At 43.8% G+C, this 20,051-nt stretch overlaps 1 protein-coding gene across 1 annotated transcript in view; it reads right to left on the reverse strand.

Annotated features, from left to right (window-relative positions):
* Positions 1–4,556: 4,556 nt before the first annotated feature.
* The window catches only part of lrfn1 (leucine rich repeat and fibronectin type III domain containing 1), a 103,950-nt gene continuing 88,455 nt past the window's right edge, over positions 4,557–20,051 (reverse strand). Inside the window, exons 4-5 of the mRNA XM_088627598.1 lie at positions 12,059–13,448; positions 4,557–6,207 (exon numbers count right to left, since the gene is read on the reverse strand). Of these exons, the coding sequence (XP_088483724.1) occupies positions 5,301–6,207; positions 12,059–13,428 (2,277 nt within the window). The 5' untranslated portion in view covers positions 13,429–13,448 and the 3' untranslated portion in view covers positions 4,557–5,300. The remainder of the gene's footprint in view (positions 6,208–12,058; positions 13,449–20,051) is intronic.

The following is a 20,051-nucleotide window of genomic DNA, read 5'->3' on the forward strand; positions in this document are numbered from 1 at the left end:
AATAATTTTATAATCATATAATTTCCACTAATTTCTATGTCATCTGTAGAGTCACCTTCCTTCCAGTTTTACAATTTTGAACTCAGACATTGAGCTCATTATAGATTTGCCACTAGTTTTATAATTCTGGGAGATAAGAAGTACCTGTGTAAAAAGAAGGAAAAAATGACAAAACGGGGAAAAGAGGGTAAAAATGAAACACACAAACTGAAGTGTTTTTCAAGACACAAGCGCACACACTCGATGTAGTTACTGCCATTTCTTACAACGAACTTGGTGTTCTTCTGCTATGCTGGTGGTGTTTGTTAGATCTGCAAACAGACTGTACACCTTCCCTGTTTGAAAGTCTTAATACATGGTGTTGTGCAAACAGCACAGATTTCATATGCATGCTAAAGTAATATTCAACAGCCAGCCCTGTAATCTCTGTTTGATGATCTGAACTGGCAAACATGTATGCCTGCTTTCAGAACGAAGGCTTTCATCAGCTGCATTGCGCGCAACCCTTTCTGCACACGCTTCAAAGCCAGGGTCACATCTCTCATCGTGCCATGACGTTCAGCGTCAGCGCATCAAGACCCCCCAGACTGAAGGCCCTCGCAGTCTGGGATACAGATTCTGGCTTGAATTACACAGGCAGGACTTCAGTCTTTTATATGAAATGCTATAGTCTGGCCGGTTCTGCTAGTACAATAGTTGAAGATGATGCCCGACAACAAGAGCTTGACAAGCGTTGAACAGCAATAAATCTGTGGATAAAAAGCATAAGTGCATGTGGAAGGCAGCCTTCCCTTATTGTCCGTAAAGCCATTTCAAATGAGGTTTGTTCTACTTCCAGTGTTAAGCACTGATTGACAGATGTGGGGCTCTGTAGTGAAATCCCAGCTGTGTGAAATCTGGGCTGACTTCGTGTCTGCCCACGAAACACAGTGCTGTATGTTACCACCTTCAGCCCCCTGACTTTGAATCAATTATTCATACATTCGTCCTCCCAGGATGCATCAACCAAGAAAAATTACATGCCTTGGAATCACCTCACATAGAGTGCAATGAATTTTAACCCGTGGGAAGCACAGCATAAATCCTTTTGAATTTTTGATGTGTACTCCTGCTTTGATCCTCACTTGAGTGGGAGTGAGGACTGGCTTTTGGTCATCACTTTGGATAGGCCACTACTACACCAAAGGAGACAGAATCACTCCAAGCTGCTAAAAAATAATAGTTTAATTAGAAACGCAGCCATCATGAGGCTGAGGCAAAAATCCAATATTGTTCATTGCTATGACTACTCTCCCCCATGCAGCCTAAATATACCTTAAAAATAAATATACTAAAATAACAAAACACAATTAAAACTAATCAGACCTGACCTGAGTCTGATAATACGTATTACTCTCACAAAATTAGATTCGTGAAGGATCAGATTGGATTTTGCATTGGTAATCTGTGCCAAGCCCTCTGTGCTCCCTCTGCAATCTTTTTTCCTTTTGTCATTTCTGCAACTCATCTTGACATGTCCATGTTCACCTACTGGAAGTGAAATCTTGACGTGATATTTCTTATTTCCTTTACAGTGTTGTTATTTTAAGGCCTGAGTCAAGCCACCTCTCTGGTGCCCATTTTCAGCATGATGGATCACTGACCTTTCACTCTCTCATCACAGAAAAACCTCCTCCTTACCCTGTTAAAGAATGAGCACTCCAGTCTTGACACCAGTCCCTGAAAATGAGTACTAATTGTTCATTAGCTGGTGCTTATTTAGAATCAAACATGGAGAAAGTGATTAAAACAGTGATTCTAGAATCCACATCGTTAAAAAGTACCAGAAGTGCCAAGAAACTAACTGAACCCTTTGTTCGTTGATTTGACCCACAGACACATTGTTGCTAGTGAAAAGGAACTGTGTCTAAAAACTCTACATTTTGACAGTGCAAATGATCAAAACCCTTGCCTTTCTTGGTGAAGCAAACAGCTCACACTGTTAAGCCTAGGCTCTGTGAGGATGGTTTATTGCGGCTGTTCCATATATGTGCCATGATCATGGTCTCCCATACTTTGCAGATGGCTCCACCTGCAAAAGTTGCCATGATTCTCTTGTTACGCTAAATAATGCTTTTATCATGGCATAAACCACAGCAAACTTCCACAACAGGTGCTGTACACTTGTAGGCATCTTCTGGTGGTGATGTTGTTGCCTATGTAGTTTTTGTGTTTTACAAATTGTCAGTTGCTGCAGTCGGCAGGTTCTGGTCCTCTGCTGCCCATTTTTTCTTGACTGTCAGTTAAACAGGCTGAACATTTAGATGCCAATCAAGTGAAATTCATCATGCTGCTATGGCGTGGACAGATAGGAAGTGATGGATGGGAGATGGTGAGACAGGCACTGCACTGTAGAGCTACAGGTGCCCCCATTTAAATGCTCTAATAATTTCAGGACTTTTCCATTTATTATGATGAAAAGTATCACCAGAGCAAAGTCGCACACAGAAGGAAAAACTGTTCTGCTTTTAATTTGGTGCTCACCTTTGGTACTCTTCATTATGGGTTAAAAAAACAACTCACCCCCTGGGAACATTTGCACTCTTTTTACACAGAGGACATTCATAATGGTATTAATAATGAAATTACATATCAGGGAACTACTCAGTGTTATGGGCCCTTGATACAGCATTTCAATATAAAAAGGAAATTTGATCTGAGGGATAAGAGCACCTAAAATAAAATAAATCCTGGAATGAGAACACAACGAATTCAACCATTCTGTAAAAAAATAAGCTGTGTAAGCCTTGTAAACAATTCTCATTTATGTTATTTAGCGCCGTGCAAAACCAATCGCAGCCTCGTTCAGCAAAATGCATTTTCAAAGCACTGAGAATTCCTGTACAAACAGTCGCTCACTCCAGATTCTTTTGCTGTGCATCACTAGTGACAGATCTCTAGGCTCACCCCCAGCAAACAAATGCAAGTCAGAGGAGGTGTTAATCGGGGCACAGTACTTACCTCTACTCAGAGGAGCAGGGACCCCAAATGTAACATTCCGTAGAGACCCACACATTTGTGCTTCTCTTCTCCACATAAGGGAAGAGGTTCAGTAATACACATTACATAACTGTACTGTCGGACGTCTTTCAGAACTGGATGACAAACAAACACCAAGGTGTCGGGGATGACAGCAGACCTCTGGCAGCGTACCAGTCAGTGAGCACAAGCCCGGCAGAGAGAAAACGGATCCAATTCGTTCAACAGAGTAGACCAGTGGAATATTTATGGGTGGTTATCAATAAATCAGTAGAAGCTGTCAACTCATGGCTGATCACTTTAACACCAGTTTTGTGATCAGGAAGATACTAGCTCAATGTTTCACTTATCCTTTGTGCCATTTTAACAACAATAGCAAAATATTGTAAGCTTCACCCCACTTCTGTCATCAATCTTAAACATCCTAATGCCCTAAAAAATCTTTTGTAAGCTTGGCAAGACAGCAGAATTCCGCCATTTGAGACGTTGCAGAAGGACGGCTGAACAGCAATGTGATTTTAATCACCACAGAGTTGCTGTGAATACCCCTGTGGTGCAGGCATCAACAGAATAGGAGACTTTTAATAACTAAATTCCCAGTCTTTTTGAAGTTCTTCACAGTCAAATTCCAGTATCCATTACTCACTTACATGTTTAAACAGCACTTTTCAGTTTCCAAGAACATGCAGGGCATTTGCACAGAATACGCTGTCAATGGATTTCCCCTGATACATAGAATTGCCATGAAATAAAACATTAACTAAGACTGAATTATTAATGTCGTTTGTGTTTGTGGGTCCATAACTGTGTGTTTTTTTGCACAAACTATCCTTTAAAATGCAGCTTTCTAGCAGGGCAAACGAACGTCTTCATTTTTCCCTGTTTTCACAAGAGGTTAGAATTCATGGTGACAGCCCGTCCCAGAAATCACGAAGTGCAAAATCTTCTCGTCCTGCCTGTAAATAGAACCTGGATGACAAAACAAGGGATTTTGCTTTGGCACTTCCTACAGAGGTTGTAACCCCCCTTATTTCTGCTCTCCCGCACTCAGAGTGGGTGCATGCTATCAACCAGTCACGCAATGTGATGGAATCTTGTACAGTATAACGCTGTGAATCGGATTGTGAAAAACAAGACGGGGAGATCACTGCACTCCTCTCCCTCTGTGTGATCAGCCACAGCCTGTGGATTAAGAACACGCGAAACTGCCCTGGAGAGATACCAGTTATGCTGGGACAGTTCATTATACCTACTGCTGGAAAAACTCCATCATGTCATGCACAGATTCATAATTGATAATGTCACAGAGAATGAACTAAATTACATTTTCTTCTACCTTTCAGTGATTCAGGGCATTTTTAATTCACATCAGTCAGAGTCCTCCTTCAAAAAGAAATGGTTTTCTGAGATATCAAAACCTTTGGACCCAATCTCATTATACTTAAGCTGGACATTTCGTCATGTTACAGTACATGTGGTACTTAGTTTACAAACAACCTGTAGTGTGGCAAACAAAAAGAAATAATGCAGACCTCAGGTAACCCACACAAAATCTTTTAATACCCTTTTTCAAGGTAGAGGTGGTTCAAACTTTCAAATATTAAATAAAAGGGGAAAATGTGATGGCACAGGTTTTTAATGTAAAAACTTGTGATCAACACTCAAATGCCTTTTTAAAAGTCATGTGCCTTATGACTTATATATATATTTAATACACATACACAGATATTTTTATATATAGATTTTTTTGTTGTTTTTTTTTTTATCTAGACCAGCCAGATACAAGATCCATCGGTATCTTACAGTAGCAGTTGAGAACGCAATGTCCAGCGTTTTTCATAATCCTTCTCTCCTTTTCTAAAATAGATTTGTGTCGGTATGTGTATCGAATTAGTAGAATGATTTACTCTCTTTTTTTGTCTAGACTGGTGCAATACTTCTCCTTGGTATGTCGTGTCTTCTGTGCATGGGTCCAGAAAGAATTTCACAGGGGGGATCACAATTTCATTATGCTCACCGGGTGCAGCTTGGGTACTTTGTGCGTGTGTGTGTGTTTTTTCCATACATAAAACAGTCATTTCCGTTCACCACAAGCCTTTGGTTGTGGTTGTACAAAGAGAAACAAAATCCCCAAAACTCATGTGAAAAGGAACAAGTAGACCAAACTTAGCAGCATCCCCATTGGTACATCTGTGTGAATAAGGCACCGCTGCATGATGAGTTGACATTGGCCTGTGAGTCTCCTCCACTGACCAGAAGGAGCTGGATTATTGGGGGGGCCTTCAAACTGTGCTCTCCAACATCCACTCTGTGCTGCTGAAGGTCACCCTGCGGTTGGCCAGGGGCGAGGAGTCCACGTTTAGCTGGGTGGAGGACATGTGTCTCCTCGTCCGTGCCCTCCGGGGGTAACTGTGACTCTGAAACAGGGAGTAGTCCCCGTCGAAGGAGAACCTGTGCCGAGTTCTTGCAATGTCTCCGGGGAGGAGGCCCATGTTGGCCAGCGCACCCTTTCTGTCCCTGATCCGGGGGGCTTCCTTGCTCCCCGCGTTGGGGCCGATCAGGCAGAGGGACATGGTGGAGCCCATCTGGCTGCTGTCTGTGTGGGCCTCCTCTGAGGATAGCACGGCCGCTGTGGAGTGCTGCACGTCCAGGCTGGTGCGCCGCTTCTTCTGGTCGGCGGGGAGAGGAGGCAGCTCCACCTCCAGGGTGGCCGTAGTTGCCTGGGGGCCCTCGCGCGTCTCGCAGTCCACCTTTAGCACCAACATCTTGCACTCTTTGGCCTCCTTGGCACACAGCTCGTGGCTGTCCTCCGCCTGCTTGGAGGCCGAACGCTGTATGGCACTCTGGCTGCCATTGGTTTGTGAGCAGACGTTGCTGACCTTGGCTTTGCAGTGGTCATCCTGGTTGCTGTAGACCTTGTAACGGATCATGAGGATGATGATGAAGACCAGCACGGAGGCCACAATGATGCCCCCTATGATGATGATCATGGTCCCTCCCAGGAACTGGCTGTGGATGAAGCGACACTGGCTGGTCTCGCTGGTGGTGCTGAACTGCACGCAGCCCACGACCCTGGTGGCCGTCAGGGAGGTGATCCCATCGTCGTAGACCGCCAGCACACACAGGTCGTACTCCCGGCCTGCCGCCAAGTCATTCACTAGGAATGTCTTGTTGGTTGGCGGGATCATCCTGCAGGGGAGAAAAAACAAAACAAAATACACAAATATGAGGAGCTCCTTCTGGTCCAGGGCCCAAGACCCAGTCCTACAAAGCCAGACTCTATGTTACAGGGCTTGTTTTAATAATCGGCTGCCACAGACATGTAACATGCTTATATTAGCTAAGATCCAGGATATTTTTAAAAAACAAGCACCAGGCCAACATTTCAAATGACAAACCCTGTACTGATTACCATTAGGTAGAATCCTCTCACAAACAAAAATGAATTCTATTCACACTATAAATCAGGGCTGGAGTATATTAAGAACAATATTATAAACAGAACCAGATATAATGCAATGAGGACTATTGTATGGTTAACAGGGCATATGAGAGTTTTTTTCACAACAGATCTAGGGATAGGCTGGTAACACAAAATGTTCTGAATATCAAGGAAACACTTGAGGGATGGAAACCAAAGAGAACTTGAAGTGCAATGTGACTGCGGATCTTTGAAGTAAAACAGGTTACAGTGAAAACTGGAGATAAGAACTACTGACCCTTTGCAAAGGAGGATTGAGACCTGCTGATCTGACTGTACAGCAACACACATTTTAATGTCAGAAGACATTATTGCAGAAGATGTCTGGGTAAATGTCAGCACAAGACAGTGGCATGCTCAGCCGCGTAAGGATGGCTTGAAACAAACATGAGGCTAGGAAGTGAGACCACCACTTCCTCCTCATCACCGTCTGCAGGTGAACAAGTGGGATGGTCCGGTGAGGAGGTCTACAGCCAGGCTGTGAAGGTGGAAAAAGAACGAAAGCAAACGAGACCCCCCAGGACATGCACAGGACCGCACACCAGACGCTAGAATAAGTGCACCCCCACATTGAGGGAGGGAGCGCCGACACAAACAGGAAAGGACGGAAACGACAGAAACAGGAGACGAGAATTACAGATCGGGACCCCCCCAAAACTCCTTCCCCCACCCCCCCACACACACACATCCCAATTTCCATCCCGAACTCCTAATTTTGAACACTGCACAGGCGGAGACATGGGACAGGAGGGGGCGTAGAGTAGGGTGCTGTGAGACAGGCTTTGTTGGTGGATGAGTGAGAAGGGAGAGGCAGTGGGCTGCCAGCTGTGAAGTCATCTTGTATCTATTGCAGCGTAATAGATAAATAGAAGGTATCCTCTGTATACCCTAGGCATTCAGCAGGTCTGACCTCACCTCCTCATGCCTGAGTCTCAGATGCTAAGGCAGGCAGCCCTGGTCCTGGAGGACCTCTCCCCTGGTTTTCTTTCTGACTCCGTTCAATCAGCTCATTACAAGCTTAATGGGACCAGATCAACAGCTGCTTCCAGCTCTTCAGCAGCTGAGGCTTTGAAGAGATCTAGAAAACCCAGAGAGACACTGCTCCTCCAGCACCAGGATTACATGCCCCTGTTCGTAGGGAAAATGTGTGGAATTTATTTGGAACAATTGAAAGAACACAACAGGGGGGATTTCCATGATCTGTGATGCAACATCTTGTATTTCTCATTCCAAAATGTTCCTGGTGTTTTTTTTTTACCCTGAATACCATTTGAAAATCCTAATACTGACATGCAACACTACTATGTTAACAACAGGGCTCCCTATTAAACTGAAATCCCTGTCTTTAAGAACAGGGAATACGCACCTTGTAGCACCCTGAAGCGTATCTATGGTATATAAAAATTATACTTGATGGTGCTTTTTTTTTCTCTTAGCTTTTTAAGTGCGATGATGGCCCAAAATTTTCTTTCTCCCAAAAGCAACTTGCGGATTGATTTTCTAGCTACATTTGTCCAAGGATCTCCCACAGACTCTTCACTACCAGTCCCAAGGCATAAGCTTCTATCACACGAGCAGGCTTCACGTCAAAAATGCCTCCTCCATTTTAACGGACCTTCCCCTACATTTCCACCTTGTAAATGCCCTCTCATTTGCACTTCACCTGCCAGCTCTGTTCAAGACTGAAGGGATTCAGTTCTCTTAACCTCTTGATGTAGAATGTACGGTAGCAGGACGTGGTTCGTGTTTGTGACATGGCAAGCAAACCTGCACACGGACCACAGCTTGGGAACTGCTGCGTTAGAGGAAGTGGGAGACCTACGTTCTGCAGGCAGGCTTATTCTTGGCAAGTTTCTATTTGTGTTATATACATCTTTGTACACAGAAACATATGTACGTAGAGATTCAGAAGCAACAAGGGCACTTTTATGAAAAACAGAACAAGTCTCTAAATCCAGACCATACTGTACCATTCTATCATTTCCTCCCATCCCACATCAGGTAGGAGAAATCTGTTCTATTTTCTTGCTGCTCCGAGGTCTATGAGCAGGCAGATGGCAGGCTCGGTAACCCCCAGCAGGCTGCAGCGCCGTGGCAACGAGCTGCGAGCCTGCTTGACGGAGAGATGCCGAGAGTCTGCTGAAACGCAGGAGCAGATGGGCCTGTCCCACACCAGGAGCAGCGGCTGGAACTCATCGCCGTGCCTCGTGGAGGCATACAGACGCCGCCAGCCGCAAGAAAGCAAGAGGAGAGGCTACGGCCGACTTCCACAGCATCGGGGGGAGCAACGTGCAGCCACCGTGGGGTCGGGGCCTCTGGACAGCGGGGAGGCGAAGCTATTTCGGCTCGCTCCTCTGCCCTCCACCCCACTGCTGGGAGGCACTTGGTTTGGGTGCTCTTTAGTGGCGTGGGTGTAGGCACACAGACTGTACAGTTGTGGAAATGAGTACTGGCACTCGGGCTGTTCTTTGATTTATGGAGTGTAGTAAATATTATTTGCTAAGCTGTTTATCAGAAGACATCTCTTTTAGGTTTATTGAGCACTCATTTGTGCTAGGAAGCTGTAGTCTGGACACTCTCTTGAACGAACTACCTCAAGACACTGGGTGTCAGTACTCAGGTGTGTATGTCTCAGTGGTGTTGACATGAATATAACAATGGGATAGTATAACAAAATCAAGTGGAAAATAGTCTACTATTTAAGATGTGTGATTTCTCTAAACTGACCCTCCACATGGATCTAAGAGTTGAATGGATCTGAGCAGGCATTGTTTCTTTGAATCTGGTCTTCTAGGTTTCTAAGTTTTACAATCCTTTAACACACAACATCACTGGGTCGCTGTCAGTTCTAATCGTGTATTCTGTATGGTCTTGGCTGCTGTACACCCACTTACTGTAGATAGCTGCACTTCTGTTCAGAAGTACTGATACTGTACAGCAATGTGCAGAAAAAGTGGGCTGGATTTCAAGAAGACCCCCTGGCCCTATCAACACCATGAAAAGCTTCACAAACCCTGTTACCCTAACCTCCCCCGCAGTCTGTTCATGCAAATGACAGACTAAATCAGATGAACGGGGGAATTAAATTAGCAGACACGGTCATCCATGCTGTCATGTGCTTTTATTAATAGCTAAGAAACAACAAACCAATTTGAAATAGAGGATTACTGGCTCCACGGTATGCCTAATGCCGTCTATACACTTAAAGGGATTTGTTCATAAGCTTTGGGGACAACAAAAATGCCAAAGGCAGATTAAAAATAAAATACTATTTGTGATGGTTATCCAATCAGGAAGTGAGGGATACCTCTTTCTGCCAGATTAATGCATTTGCTCAATGTTCACATCCTCTAAACGCTAAAATCCTTGGGAGAACAAGCTGATTAGTGTCACCTGCAGGAGATGCAAGCCAAAGTCTGGCCAACAGACACCTCAGGTGCCGAGCAAAGGGACAGCTCTCACATTTGTCCCCTGCAACCTGAAGGGGACTACTGTATGCAGTCAAATACAGCACGTTTTACTGTACGTCCCTCTGAACTTCTTATTGAATTTTTCAGTTCAGGATGTATTAATACAATAGCAATACTTCAGTATACCTCACACTAATTGCATCCATTTGTAAGATAATGGAAATCATATTATATCATATTCATGCATCCGTCTTTCAGAAGAGATGTTAAACCAAGGTCCTGACTCTCAGTGGGCATTTCTCGATAAGAGTAGGGAGTTATCTCGGTGTCCTGGCCAAATTTCACCCCTTGGCCTTTACCGTGGCCTTCAAATTGCCCCCATGTATGATTGGCTTGCACTTGCCCTGCGCTGGACTGGCGCCCTGTCCAGGGTGAACCCTGCCTTACGCTCGTTGCTTGCCGGGTAGGCTCCGGCTTCCCGCGACACCATATGGTATAAAGTGGTTTGGTAAATGACATGACATGGCATGACATACAGTATTCATGCATATTTGCATAGCATGACATTGGCAAGACTTAGGTGTTGGTAATGTGACACATCATTTTCATGCTCTGGACAATGTGGGAAAGCAATAAAAAGGGAAAAAAATGTAATTACAGTCAAAACTGTAGAGATTAAATCACGGGATACTAAGTCCAATCTGCACAATGCACTAGTTGTCACGCCCTCTGCAGCCAGAGGGCACTCCTTCTCTGTCCTGTCTCTTGTTTCCGGTACTTTGCTGTCCTTCCGGTGTTTCTCTCTCTCTGGGGCTATATATTTCTGGGTCTTTCATTTGCCTTGGCTCAGCATTGACGTTCGGATGTCCTGAGACCCGCCTAGCACCAGGTCGCCCCACGTCCGCTACCTGAGGGCATAGGTTTCTATACGGCATTTCCTGAACAGCTGAGCCCGGGCTAAACCCCGTCTCGCCGTTACACATAGGCTCTTTCATGCTCTCCTGCCATTCCAGGGTTTGTCCTTTCCGACATCCGTGACACTAGTTAGGCTTTATGTATGATTTTGGTCATCATGTTCAAGGGGAAGAGCAATCTGTTTAGTTCTATTTAATTCCTACACTGTCAGGCCAAAGGAAATTAATCCTTTTAGTTGTGAACAGAGAAGAATATGAGAGAACCTTATACAAGTATTCAGAATCCTCAAAGCCAATTGACAAAGTCAACCTAGCCGACTTCTTCTGAATTGACAGTGAAACGCAAACAGGAGACAACTGAAAACTATTGGAAATATATTTCGAGCCCAGGTACCCAGACATGTGCTGAAGCTGATAAACTGGCTGCCTTCATCAAACATCTGGTTGAAGTCCTTAGATCAATTAACTACTAGTTACCAAATGGCTTCCTCTTGTTTGCAACCTTTCTTATGTTCCTATGAAAATCTGTCATCAAGTACTGGATTTGTAAATTAAACATGTTTCTAAGTGAGACTGAGAAACAAAAGCTGTGAAGTGCTCAACACACTCAAGGCCAAGGCAAAATTGGGAACCACAGCTCAGAAGGCAGCCTGTTCACATTTAGCAGGTGATGTACTGTAGCACAGGACATGAGTTGGTTTCTTCTTGTCATTTTGCGCTTTAACCCGTGTGATTTGGCTTTTTTTTCTCTGAGCCTTAGGAGTTTAACAGGAGCTTCTGGATCCTGAGCTGGAGTGTTGTAACACAATTTCAACTCTGATTTCTATTTAAAACAATATGGCATTCATGCACTCCATGCTGTACAGTATATGACACAATCCACCTTTCACACCTAATTAATTGAGCTCCTTCTACCACTACCATGGTAATGCATTAAAGGTGTTGATGGGCTTGCTGTTCCGATTTAATATTTTAAGGTGACTGTTCAATTGAAATGTCTTCCTTTAGTTACTGAATAATTTTTACTTTCCCAAACTTGCTATGTTTTTGGCAACTCACTGATTCCACACAATACTCAATATTGATAAAACTGTATTAATGGTATTGATGCAGAATTTCAGTAAAAGTCCAAATGTGAACATGATGGCTTCATATTCTCACTAGAATTAGATCAACGGATGCTACATTGAACAAAACAGGAAAGAAACCATGTTATAGCAGAACCTCAGTCTCACCTGTACACCAACGTATCATCAGAGGAGCTGTTGTACTGGATCTGGTACATGCGGATACCAGGAATGTGGCGCTCAGAGGGCCACCGGATGACAGCGGAAGATGAAGTCAGCTCAGCAGCTACCACTCTCTTGTCCTGGTTCTTGGTGTCATTGGAGGACTTGGAGGAGGTGGTGATATCGGACAAGCCGGGATCGGGCTCCTTCATGTGGCTGGTGTTGTTGACGAAGAGGGGGAGAGGCACCATTTTGACCTCCACGGAGGCAGTGGCTATCCCTGCAGCATTGGATGCCACACAATTGAAGTGCCCACTGTCCTTCAGGGTGGTGATCAGGATGTCCAGGGTGCCATTATCATAAAGGATGGTCCTGGAGTTGTTGTGGACAAGTTTGCCATCTGGGGAGCGCCAGTGGATGGTAGGGTCAGGATCCCCCACCGCTTTGCACTTCAGCATCACCCCCTGGCCCTCTGTAACAAAGGGCTTGGAGGCATAGTGCTTGGTGATCAGAGGAGCTTCGCAGATAAACTCCTCCTCCTGGATAGACCAGAAGTACTTGTCCATGAGGTGCTCGGGGGAAGCACATGTCTCCAAGTCATCCTCCCTAGTGAGCCTGCGTAGCCACAGAAGCTCACAATTGCAGTGCAGGGGGTTTCCCCCAAAGCTCACCGCCAGCGAGGAAGGGTTGGAGCCCTTAGCGTCTGTCAGGACTTGAGCGTTCTGGAACAGACTGTCTGGAGGCAGCTTCCGGAGCCTGTTGGAGGTCATGTCCAGGCGCACCAGCTTGCTGAGCAGGGTGAACGTCCCAGCCTCTATGTGGTCGATGAGGTTGTGGTCCAACGTGAGCGTGTTGATGTTGGTCATCCTGGCAATGGCCTCCCAAGGCAGAGTCTGCAGGTTATTGTAGGACAGGTCCAGGTCTTCAATCGTGCCCAGGAACTCATCAAACGAAGCAGGTGCCACGTGGTGGATTTGATTGTTCCCCAGGATGAGGTGGCGGAGGTTGATGAGACCCTTGAAGTGATCGTTCTTGATGGTGCTCAGGCGGTTGCCATCCATGTGCAAGGCACGCAGGGATCTGAGGCCCATAAAGGCATGGGGCATAATCTGGCTGATGGTGTTTCTGGACAGGGTGAGGTGCACCAGGCTAGTCATGTTAAAGAAGTCTTTCCTGCGGATGACGGTGATAAAGTTGTCTGTCAGCCGCAGCTCCACTGTTTTGCGGTCGATCGTGGGGGGCACAAACAGGAGCCCCGTTTTGGCACAGAGTAAGGTCAGAGTGGGGGAGATATTTTGGCAGATGCAGCGGCCGGGACAGTTATGTGCCTTCACCAACACTCCGAACACCAGCATACAGAAGACAAGCCTTTCCATGGTATATCAGCTTACTGTTCCTGTAGAGAGATGAAGAGAGGGTCAACCATCACACTGAATGCCATCTGATTTGCATATGCAAAGCAAGCTGGACATATGATATCTGAACTGTATCTCAGAACATTGTAAACACAGCGGCAGGTGTGTGTCTCAGCCTGTTAGATAACTGATGAAAACTGACTGAAGAGAACGAACAGAGAATGTAAAGACGTAACGTCAATAGCTTAGTGAGTCCTACTATTAAAAAATAAATCTTGGCCCTGTTGCACTTCTCTGTTCAATCATTCATGGGTCAAACAGGCCACAGTTATTATGATAATCCATTTTAATCAAGGTAAGAACAAGATAAAGATAAATTATCTGCAGAAGTTATTAAGCATTTATACAGGGCTTAGAGTGCTGATTAAAAATTTTGTCATTCCTCAGTGGACTCGGTTTAGGAGCACTATCTCATACATATCTCACGACACCTTCCCTTTCTCTGATGCACATCTGGGATAGATGCTTGGTAGATCACCTCCTTAACTATTAATTTAAAAACATCCTTCATCAGATTCCATTAAACATCAAACAGAGCTGTGTCTGTTTTAATGAAGTCACGTAGGTCATGAGTAATGGTCACCTTTGAAAAATGGCCATCTGAATACCGGTTAGAACTGGACTGCCACTAGCTTACGTGTGCAAAGAACTTAACGTTGCATATCTGTACACTGCTTGGGTACTTTAACAGTATTCGATATATGTACCCAATGTATATTTAACAGTGTGCGGTGGTATACTTTATGGTGACATCTTTAAGAATGACAGTTTTGTAAAATATCACACTTTAAAAGAATTGGCCATTATGGGAAAAGAAAGCAAAGGAAATCAATTAAATTTAAAATTCAGGTTCCTTTTGGAATAAGTTAATTAAATGACGAAGTATCACAGGTAAAGAGTCCTTCTCACCGCCAGTCATAGAAATTTACCAAATTACATGTTCAAATCAGTAATGTGCTACCCATTTACTGTAATTACAGTAAGCCATTGACAATTAATTATCTTTTGTGTAACGTTTTAATTTATGTATATTAAAACATTCTTCCCAGCATGCACACCGAAGAAAAAAGCACAAGTGTTTTTTTTTATGTTTGCACTGCAAAGATTCCCCTTTTAAGCTTACTGTGGTGTATCACAGTAAAAGCAGACTAAAATGTGGTAAAGACATGCTAAAGCACAGAGCTAATAATAATTCCTTACACTTATATAGCACTTATCAGGACACTCCACTCAAAGTGCTTTACAGGTAATGGGGACTCTCCTCCACCACCACCAGTGTGCAGCCCCACCTGGATGATGCTCCAGTACTCTCCCCACACACCAGCTCTCAGTGGGGAGGAGAACAGAGTGATGAAGCCAGTTCAGAGATGGGGATTATTAGGATGCCATGATTGGTAAAGTCTGAAAGAAATTTGCCCAGAATGCTGGGGTAACACCCCTACTCTTTTCGAAAGACACCCAGGGATTTTAAGTGACCACAGAGAGTCAGGACCTCTGTCTCATCTGAAGGACGGCGTCTTTTTACAGTCTAGTGTCCCGTCACTATACTGGGGCATTAGGACCCACACAGACCGCAGGGTGAGCGCCCCCTACTGGCCTCACTAACACCTCTTCTAGCAGCAACCTTAACTTACCAAGAGGTCTCACATCCAGGTACTGACCAGGCTCACACCATCTTAGCTTCAGTGGATTGCCAGTTGTGAGTTGCAGGGTGATATATCTTGTGGTTTAAGCCCATTAAAAATAAAATTGTACTTTAACCACGTTGAACCTTCTAAAGTATCACTTTCTAGTATTAAAGGATGTGCTAAAAATAGAAATGCTGATGTTACTGTATGCTGTTGGTAGACAGTAAGACAGGTACGTGGGCTCATGTAGAATGGATGTACTGTATCTGTTAGCATGCAGAATCCTGCTCCTGGGGTGTCAGAGGCAACAACCATCAGATTAAGAAAGATGCAAATCAGCACTGCTGCTCATATCTGCAATTAAATTATGGATTGCGGTCAAGCACAGTCAAATTAATGGCAGTCAACAATACAAATATAGGGTTTGTATTAAAAAAAAATAAAAACAGATCTAATTAAACAGCTTGAAGTCTCTGCTGTATTTCCACTGGAAATGCTTCGTTTTCGTGACTTGTCTTTTCGCTCTTCCCTGGTTTCACAGACAGTTCCAGCAGCCAGAGGACTGTGGTTTGACAGCTCTTAATTGCACAAACTGTCCTAGAAACCCATCGCACGGTATGGCCTGTGTGAAACACAATAAGGTGCCTCTTTCTGCATCAGTTACAAATCCCCAGATGGACTGGAACATGTACAAACCTTTTTTCTATATTTTCAAAAAGTCAGAAAAAAAACATATGCCTTTTTTTTTAAAGGAAAATGAAGTTAGGCATCTAAATGACTACAAATCAGAAGGAAAAAGCAGGTTTAAGAGTAGCTGTCTTGAAAGCATTCAACGGACCTGTCGATTGATTGAAAGCCAAATCACTGAGCAGAGCCCCTACCCACTTTGGGGCCTGGCAACCTGGCTGATGCAAAGCAATACGATTGCACTGTGAAGACTGGCAGGTCTTGGGAAAAATAAACACATCTTTACTCAGGTGCCTACGATGAAGACAGCACATGAAATGCAAGAATTAAAAACAGGAGTGATCCACGCACAAGACATTTTCTGCAATGCCTAGGCCTGGAACAGGTTTGTTACAACATCAATGCTTAACTGATATAAACAAGTAAAGAAATAATACCTACAGTAGGTAATACAGTTTCACATTCTAACCTCTTTTTCTAATGATTGCTGAATTAGTAGGTTGCACAAACGCCTAGAAACTGCTGATGCAGAAGAAATGAATCCTGGAACATTTGCAGGCCTGTGAAGTACTGTAGGCAGTAATAAATAAAAGCTTGTGTAGTACACAGTCTTGAAACCAATCTACCTGGAGCTTTAGGGGCTCTAGTTTCTGAATATTTTTCAACTTCGTATTATTCAAACCTACAAGTACTAATTACAGCTTGATTTGTAACCTTTCTCGCCAAAATGTGGCAATTAAAATGAAGAATTACTCAGGGACGGCTCATTTGTGACTAGAATATTATTGCAAAGTTTTCTTTCCCAGGTGATCTCCCTGTCCTTTCCGCCTTGGAACAGAGCCTCGCTTCTGCTTATTGCCTCAGGCTCGTGTTTCAGCGCCGACTTGTGTGCGAAGAAAATCCCCAGTAGACACGCAGGGCTCCTCTGTTTTCCTATGTGAAAAGCCGTCTTATTTTATTGTCATTACTTTTTCAGGCTGTTGGCTGACGTTTGACTTCGGAATGAGCCGTGGTATTCAGTGAGCATGGCAGACTCGTGGCTTAGAAATTGAAAGTGGAAATGGGAGAGAGAGGAAAAAACCTACAACAGCTTGGCTTCCACAATTTCAGCTGTGAGATTCTTTGATGTGTCTCCCCTGTCCTGTAGGAGGTTCCGGCTCTTCTCTTGCCATTTAATTGTAGTGATCTCCTCTTCTGTTTGCACAATGGAATCTGTTATTCTGGAAATTAGACCATTGTGCCAGGAATCTGTCTGTTCTCAATCCTATTTTTGAAAGTATGTCAGTGAGTCAGCTTCGAACAGCTGGTAAGGGAGTATGGACTGGATATCCCATGACTGTTTGGGAAGAAGTAGCTCCTGTGTTCTATCAGGAATGGAACTAAATCTATTTAGCCCACGTGTACCTGGGTGCTTGTGCCATTGTTGACTTAGAAGGCACGCCTTGGATCAACTTTGCCAACTTTGGCAGTTCAGAATTTCCAGTACTTGAACAAAGTGCCCCACGTTCACAATGCGACAATGCTGGACAGCAGGACTGGAGTTAGGGCCTGGATTCTTGTTCATGGCCTTACTGTACAGTTCCATCACCTTGTAAGCAAATAACAATAATAATGCTGATGACTGAATTTGGCTTCATGTAGTGTGCTCCTAGTGCAAAGCTCTGATTCGGAAAAGCACCAAGTTCTCCAAACATGAATATGCTAATGAGGCCCATGGCTCAAACACTTTCAGATGGTGGGGATCCAGCTCCTGCATCCTCTCCCACTATCCCATAGAGACTGGCTATTGATCTTACAGCCTCCCTGTGAAGAACTTCGTTACCATGGCAACCCTTTTGTAGAATTTAGGTCTTTGAAGTGCATTCAGACATTGCTCTTGTTCCCAAGAAAATAAGATCTTTTTTCTTGATAGAGACCGGACATGTTATGAATATTAACAGGGTTTGTTTCTTTTTTTAATTTGTGCACACTTAACCCGAGGCTCGACCCGGATTTGATTACGAGCTAGCCAAGAGGGGAAAACTTCCCCTCTACAGCTAATCTGTATTCGATAGGGACAGTGGGGTTTCAGGATTGGTTTCTGTGGATCCCTGCCTGCAAGATTTGTGCAACACTTATGAGCATTTGACCACCTAGCGCAGCACAGGTTAAAGGAGAACTGCACTGGTATTTTTATATTTTGGGTTTAGAAAACATCAGCAGTGATGAGTGTATTTCAAACCACAGTGAAAGTAAAATGCAGACAGTATCGTGTGAAACCTCCAAGTTACAAGTTAAGAAAATAGATTAAATTTCGAGATATGCACCATATTCTGTGATTCAGAATTATGCAACAATACTTCCAGTGAGGTGAAGCAGCCATATTACATTGTAAACAAGCAGGCTTGTGAATCCATCTCTTTTAATCCAATAGAAATATTGCTCTCAACTTTGAGACAGTTTTACTGACAAATAATACCTACTTGTTAACTCTGCATGCAGATCACACTGGAACATTTCTGCAGTGAAATGTCTGTTGTTCAACCTCTACTTATTCACTCATACATCGCATTACATTAGTCACTACAGGGACACTATACTGTAAACAAGCACCACCCTTCAGATGAGACGTACTGTAAAACAGAGGTCCTCTCTGTGGTCATTAAAAATCCCAGGGAGTTTCTTCAAAACAGTAGGGGTGTTACCCCGGTGTCCTGGCCAAATTTTCCCCTGGCCTTTACCAATCATGACCTCCTAATAATCCCCATCTCTGAACTGGCTTCATCACTCTGCTCTCCTCCCCACTGAGAGCTGGTGTGTGGGGAGAGTACTGGCGCACTCTGGCTGCTGTTGCATCATCCAGGTGGGGCTGCACACTGGTGGTGGTGGAGGGGATCCCCATTACCTGTAAAGGGCTTTGAGTGGAGTGTCCAAAACAGCGCTATATACAGGTAAGTGTAAGAAACGATTATTAGTCGTACAGTGAGTAGCGAGCAGGAAAGACCGCTTCATGTTGCAATTCTCATTAACTCCTCATTAACAGTTTGCAACAACATGGCAACTTACCGTACTTTCACAAAGTGCAGAGTTTGACACATTTTTCAATACTGTCAATTAATTTATTTTGTTACAGAGACTTAATAACCTGTAACTGCAGTTCCCCTTTAAATGTATATATATATTGGCCTGATTTTATGATAAGCAAATAGCACACTACTATAAACTCTTTGAAGCAGTGCTGAACAGAGGAGACCTAATGACAGAGCAGAGCTCTGTGTCTGACTGTTCCTAGCCGAGGTGCTGTCTGCTGTGGAAGTGAGGGAATTAGCACTATGAACATGATATATTGTATAGTAGGTCAAAACAGTCATCACGGCATTCTCCTTGCAACAGAGGGCACGCCTCTTGACACAGGTCCACCTTGCAAAACCCAGCAAAAAAAGAAAGGATTTTCAGAAACATTTATTTTTATGTTTTGATTGATGGTGGCAGATAATAGATGGCAAACAAACAAAAAAAACACGTACAGAATGCAGGCTGCTTATTTAATGACAAAAGTAATATTTTCCTCATGTATTACAGCTCCAATAATTAATTTACTAGCTTCCCACATTATGACAGTATTGCTGTTAAACCACCAGCAAGCTTTTCAACATAAAAAGCAAATAAAAGAAACCATTATGCAGAGCATCTGAAAGACTGAGATATAAGAATACACTTTGTGAAACTGTCACTCCCCTGGCATAATGTCCAGAATGAAAATGCAGTGTTGAGGCCCTGTCTCATGGTAGCAGAGGGCTTTAGCATTCGGGACAAGACAGCTGATGAAATAAGAGTGGAGAAAATCCGGAGAAAGGGAGATCTATTCTTTCTAGAGTAAACCTGTCTCTGTCATCACTGTATCTTTGCTGGCTATGTTGGAACACTTAAAAGAGACACTTAAGATTTCTAAAATGCAAGATTTAGTACAAAGCAAATATTTCAAGCAATTCTCTCTAATATACTGTACAGTATATCCATTCTGTCGTTATCACGAAACCACATCTTCCTGATGAAGGTCATGGTGACCTAGACCCTAATACTAAAGCATAGGGCCAATTCACCTAGCTAGCATGTCTTTGACACCCACAAATCACAAATGGACATGGGCTGGGAGAACATGCAAACCCCACATGGAAAGATCTCAAGTCTGTAACTGATTCCAGGACTCAAGAGTTGACAGGCAGCAGATACTAAATGTAATGCCACCATGCAGTACTGCTCAATGTTTTTAAAATGTATTGGAAGGTA

This window comes from Lepisosteus platostomus, chromosome 4 (assembly GCF_059453375.1).
Source record: "Lepisosteus platostomus isolate fLepPlt1 chromosome 4, fLepPlt1.hap1, whole genome shotgun sequence".
Classification (NCBI taxonomy): domain Eukaryota; kingdom Metazoa; phylum Chordata; class Actinopteri; order Semionotiformes; family Lepisosteidae; genus Lepisosteus; species Lepisosteus platostomus.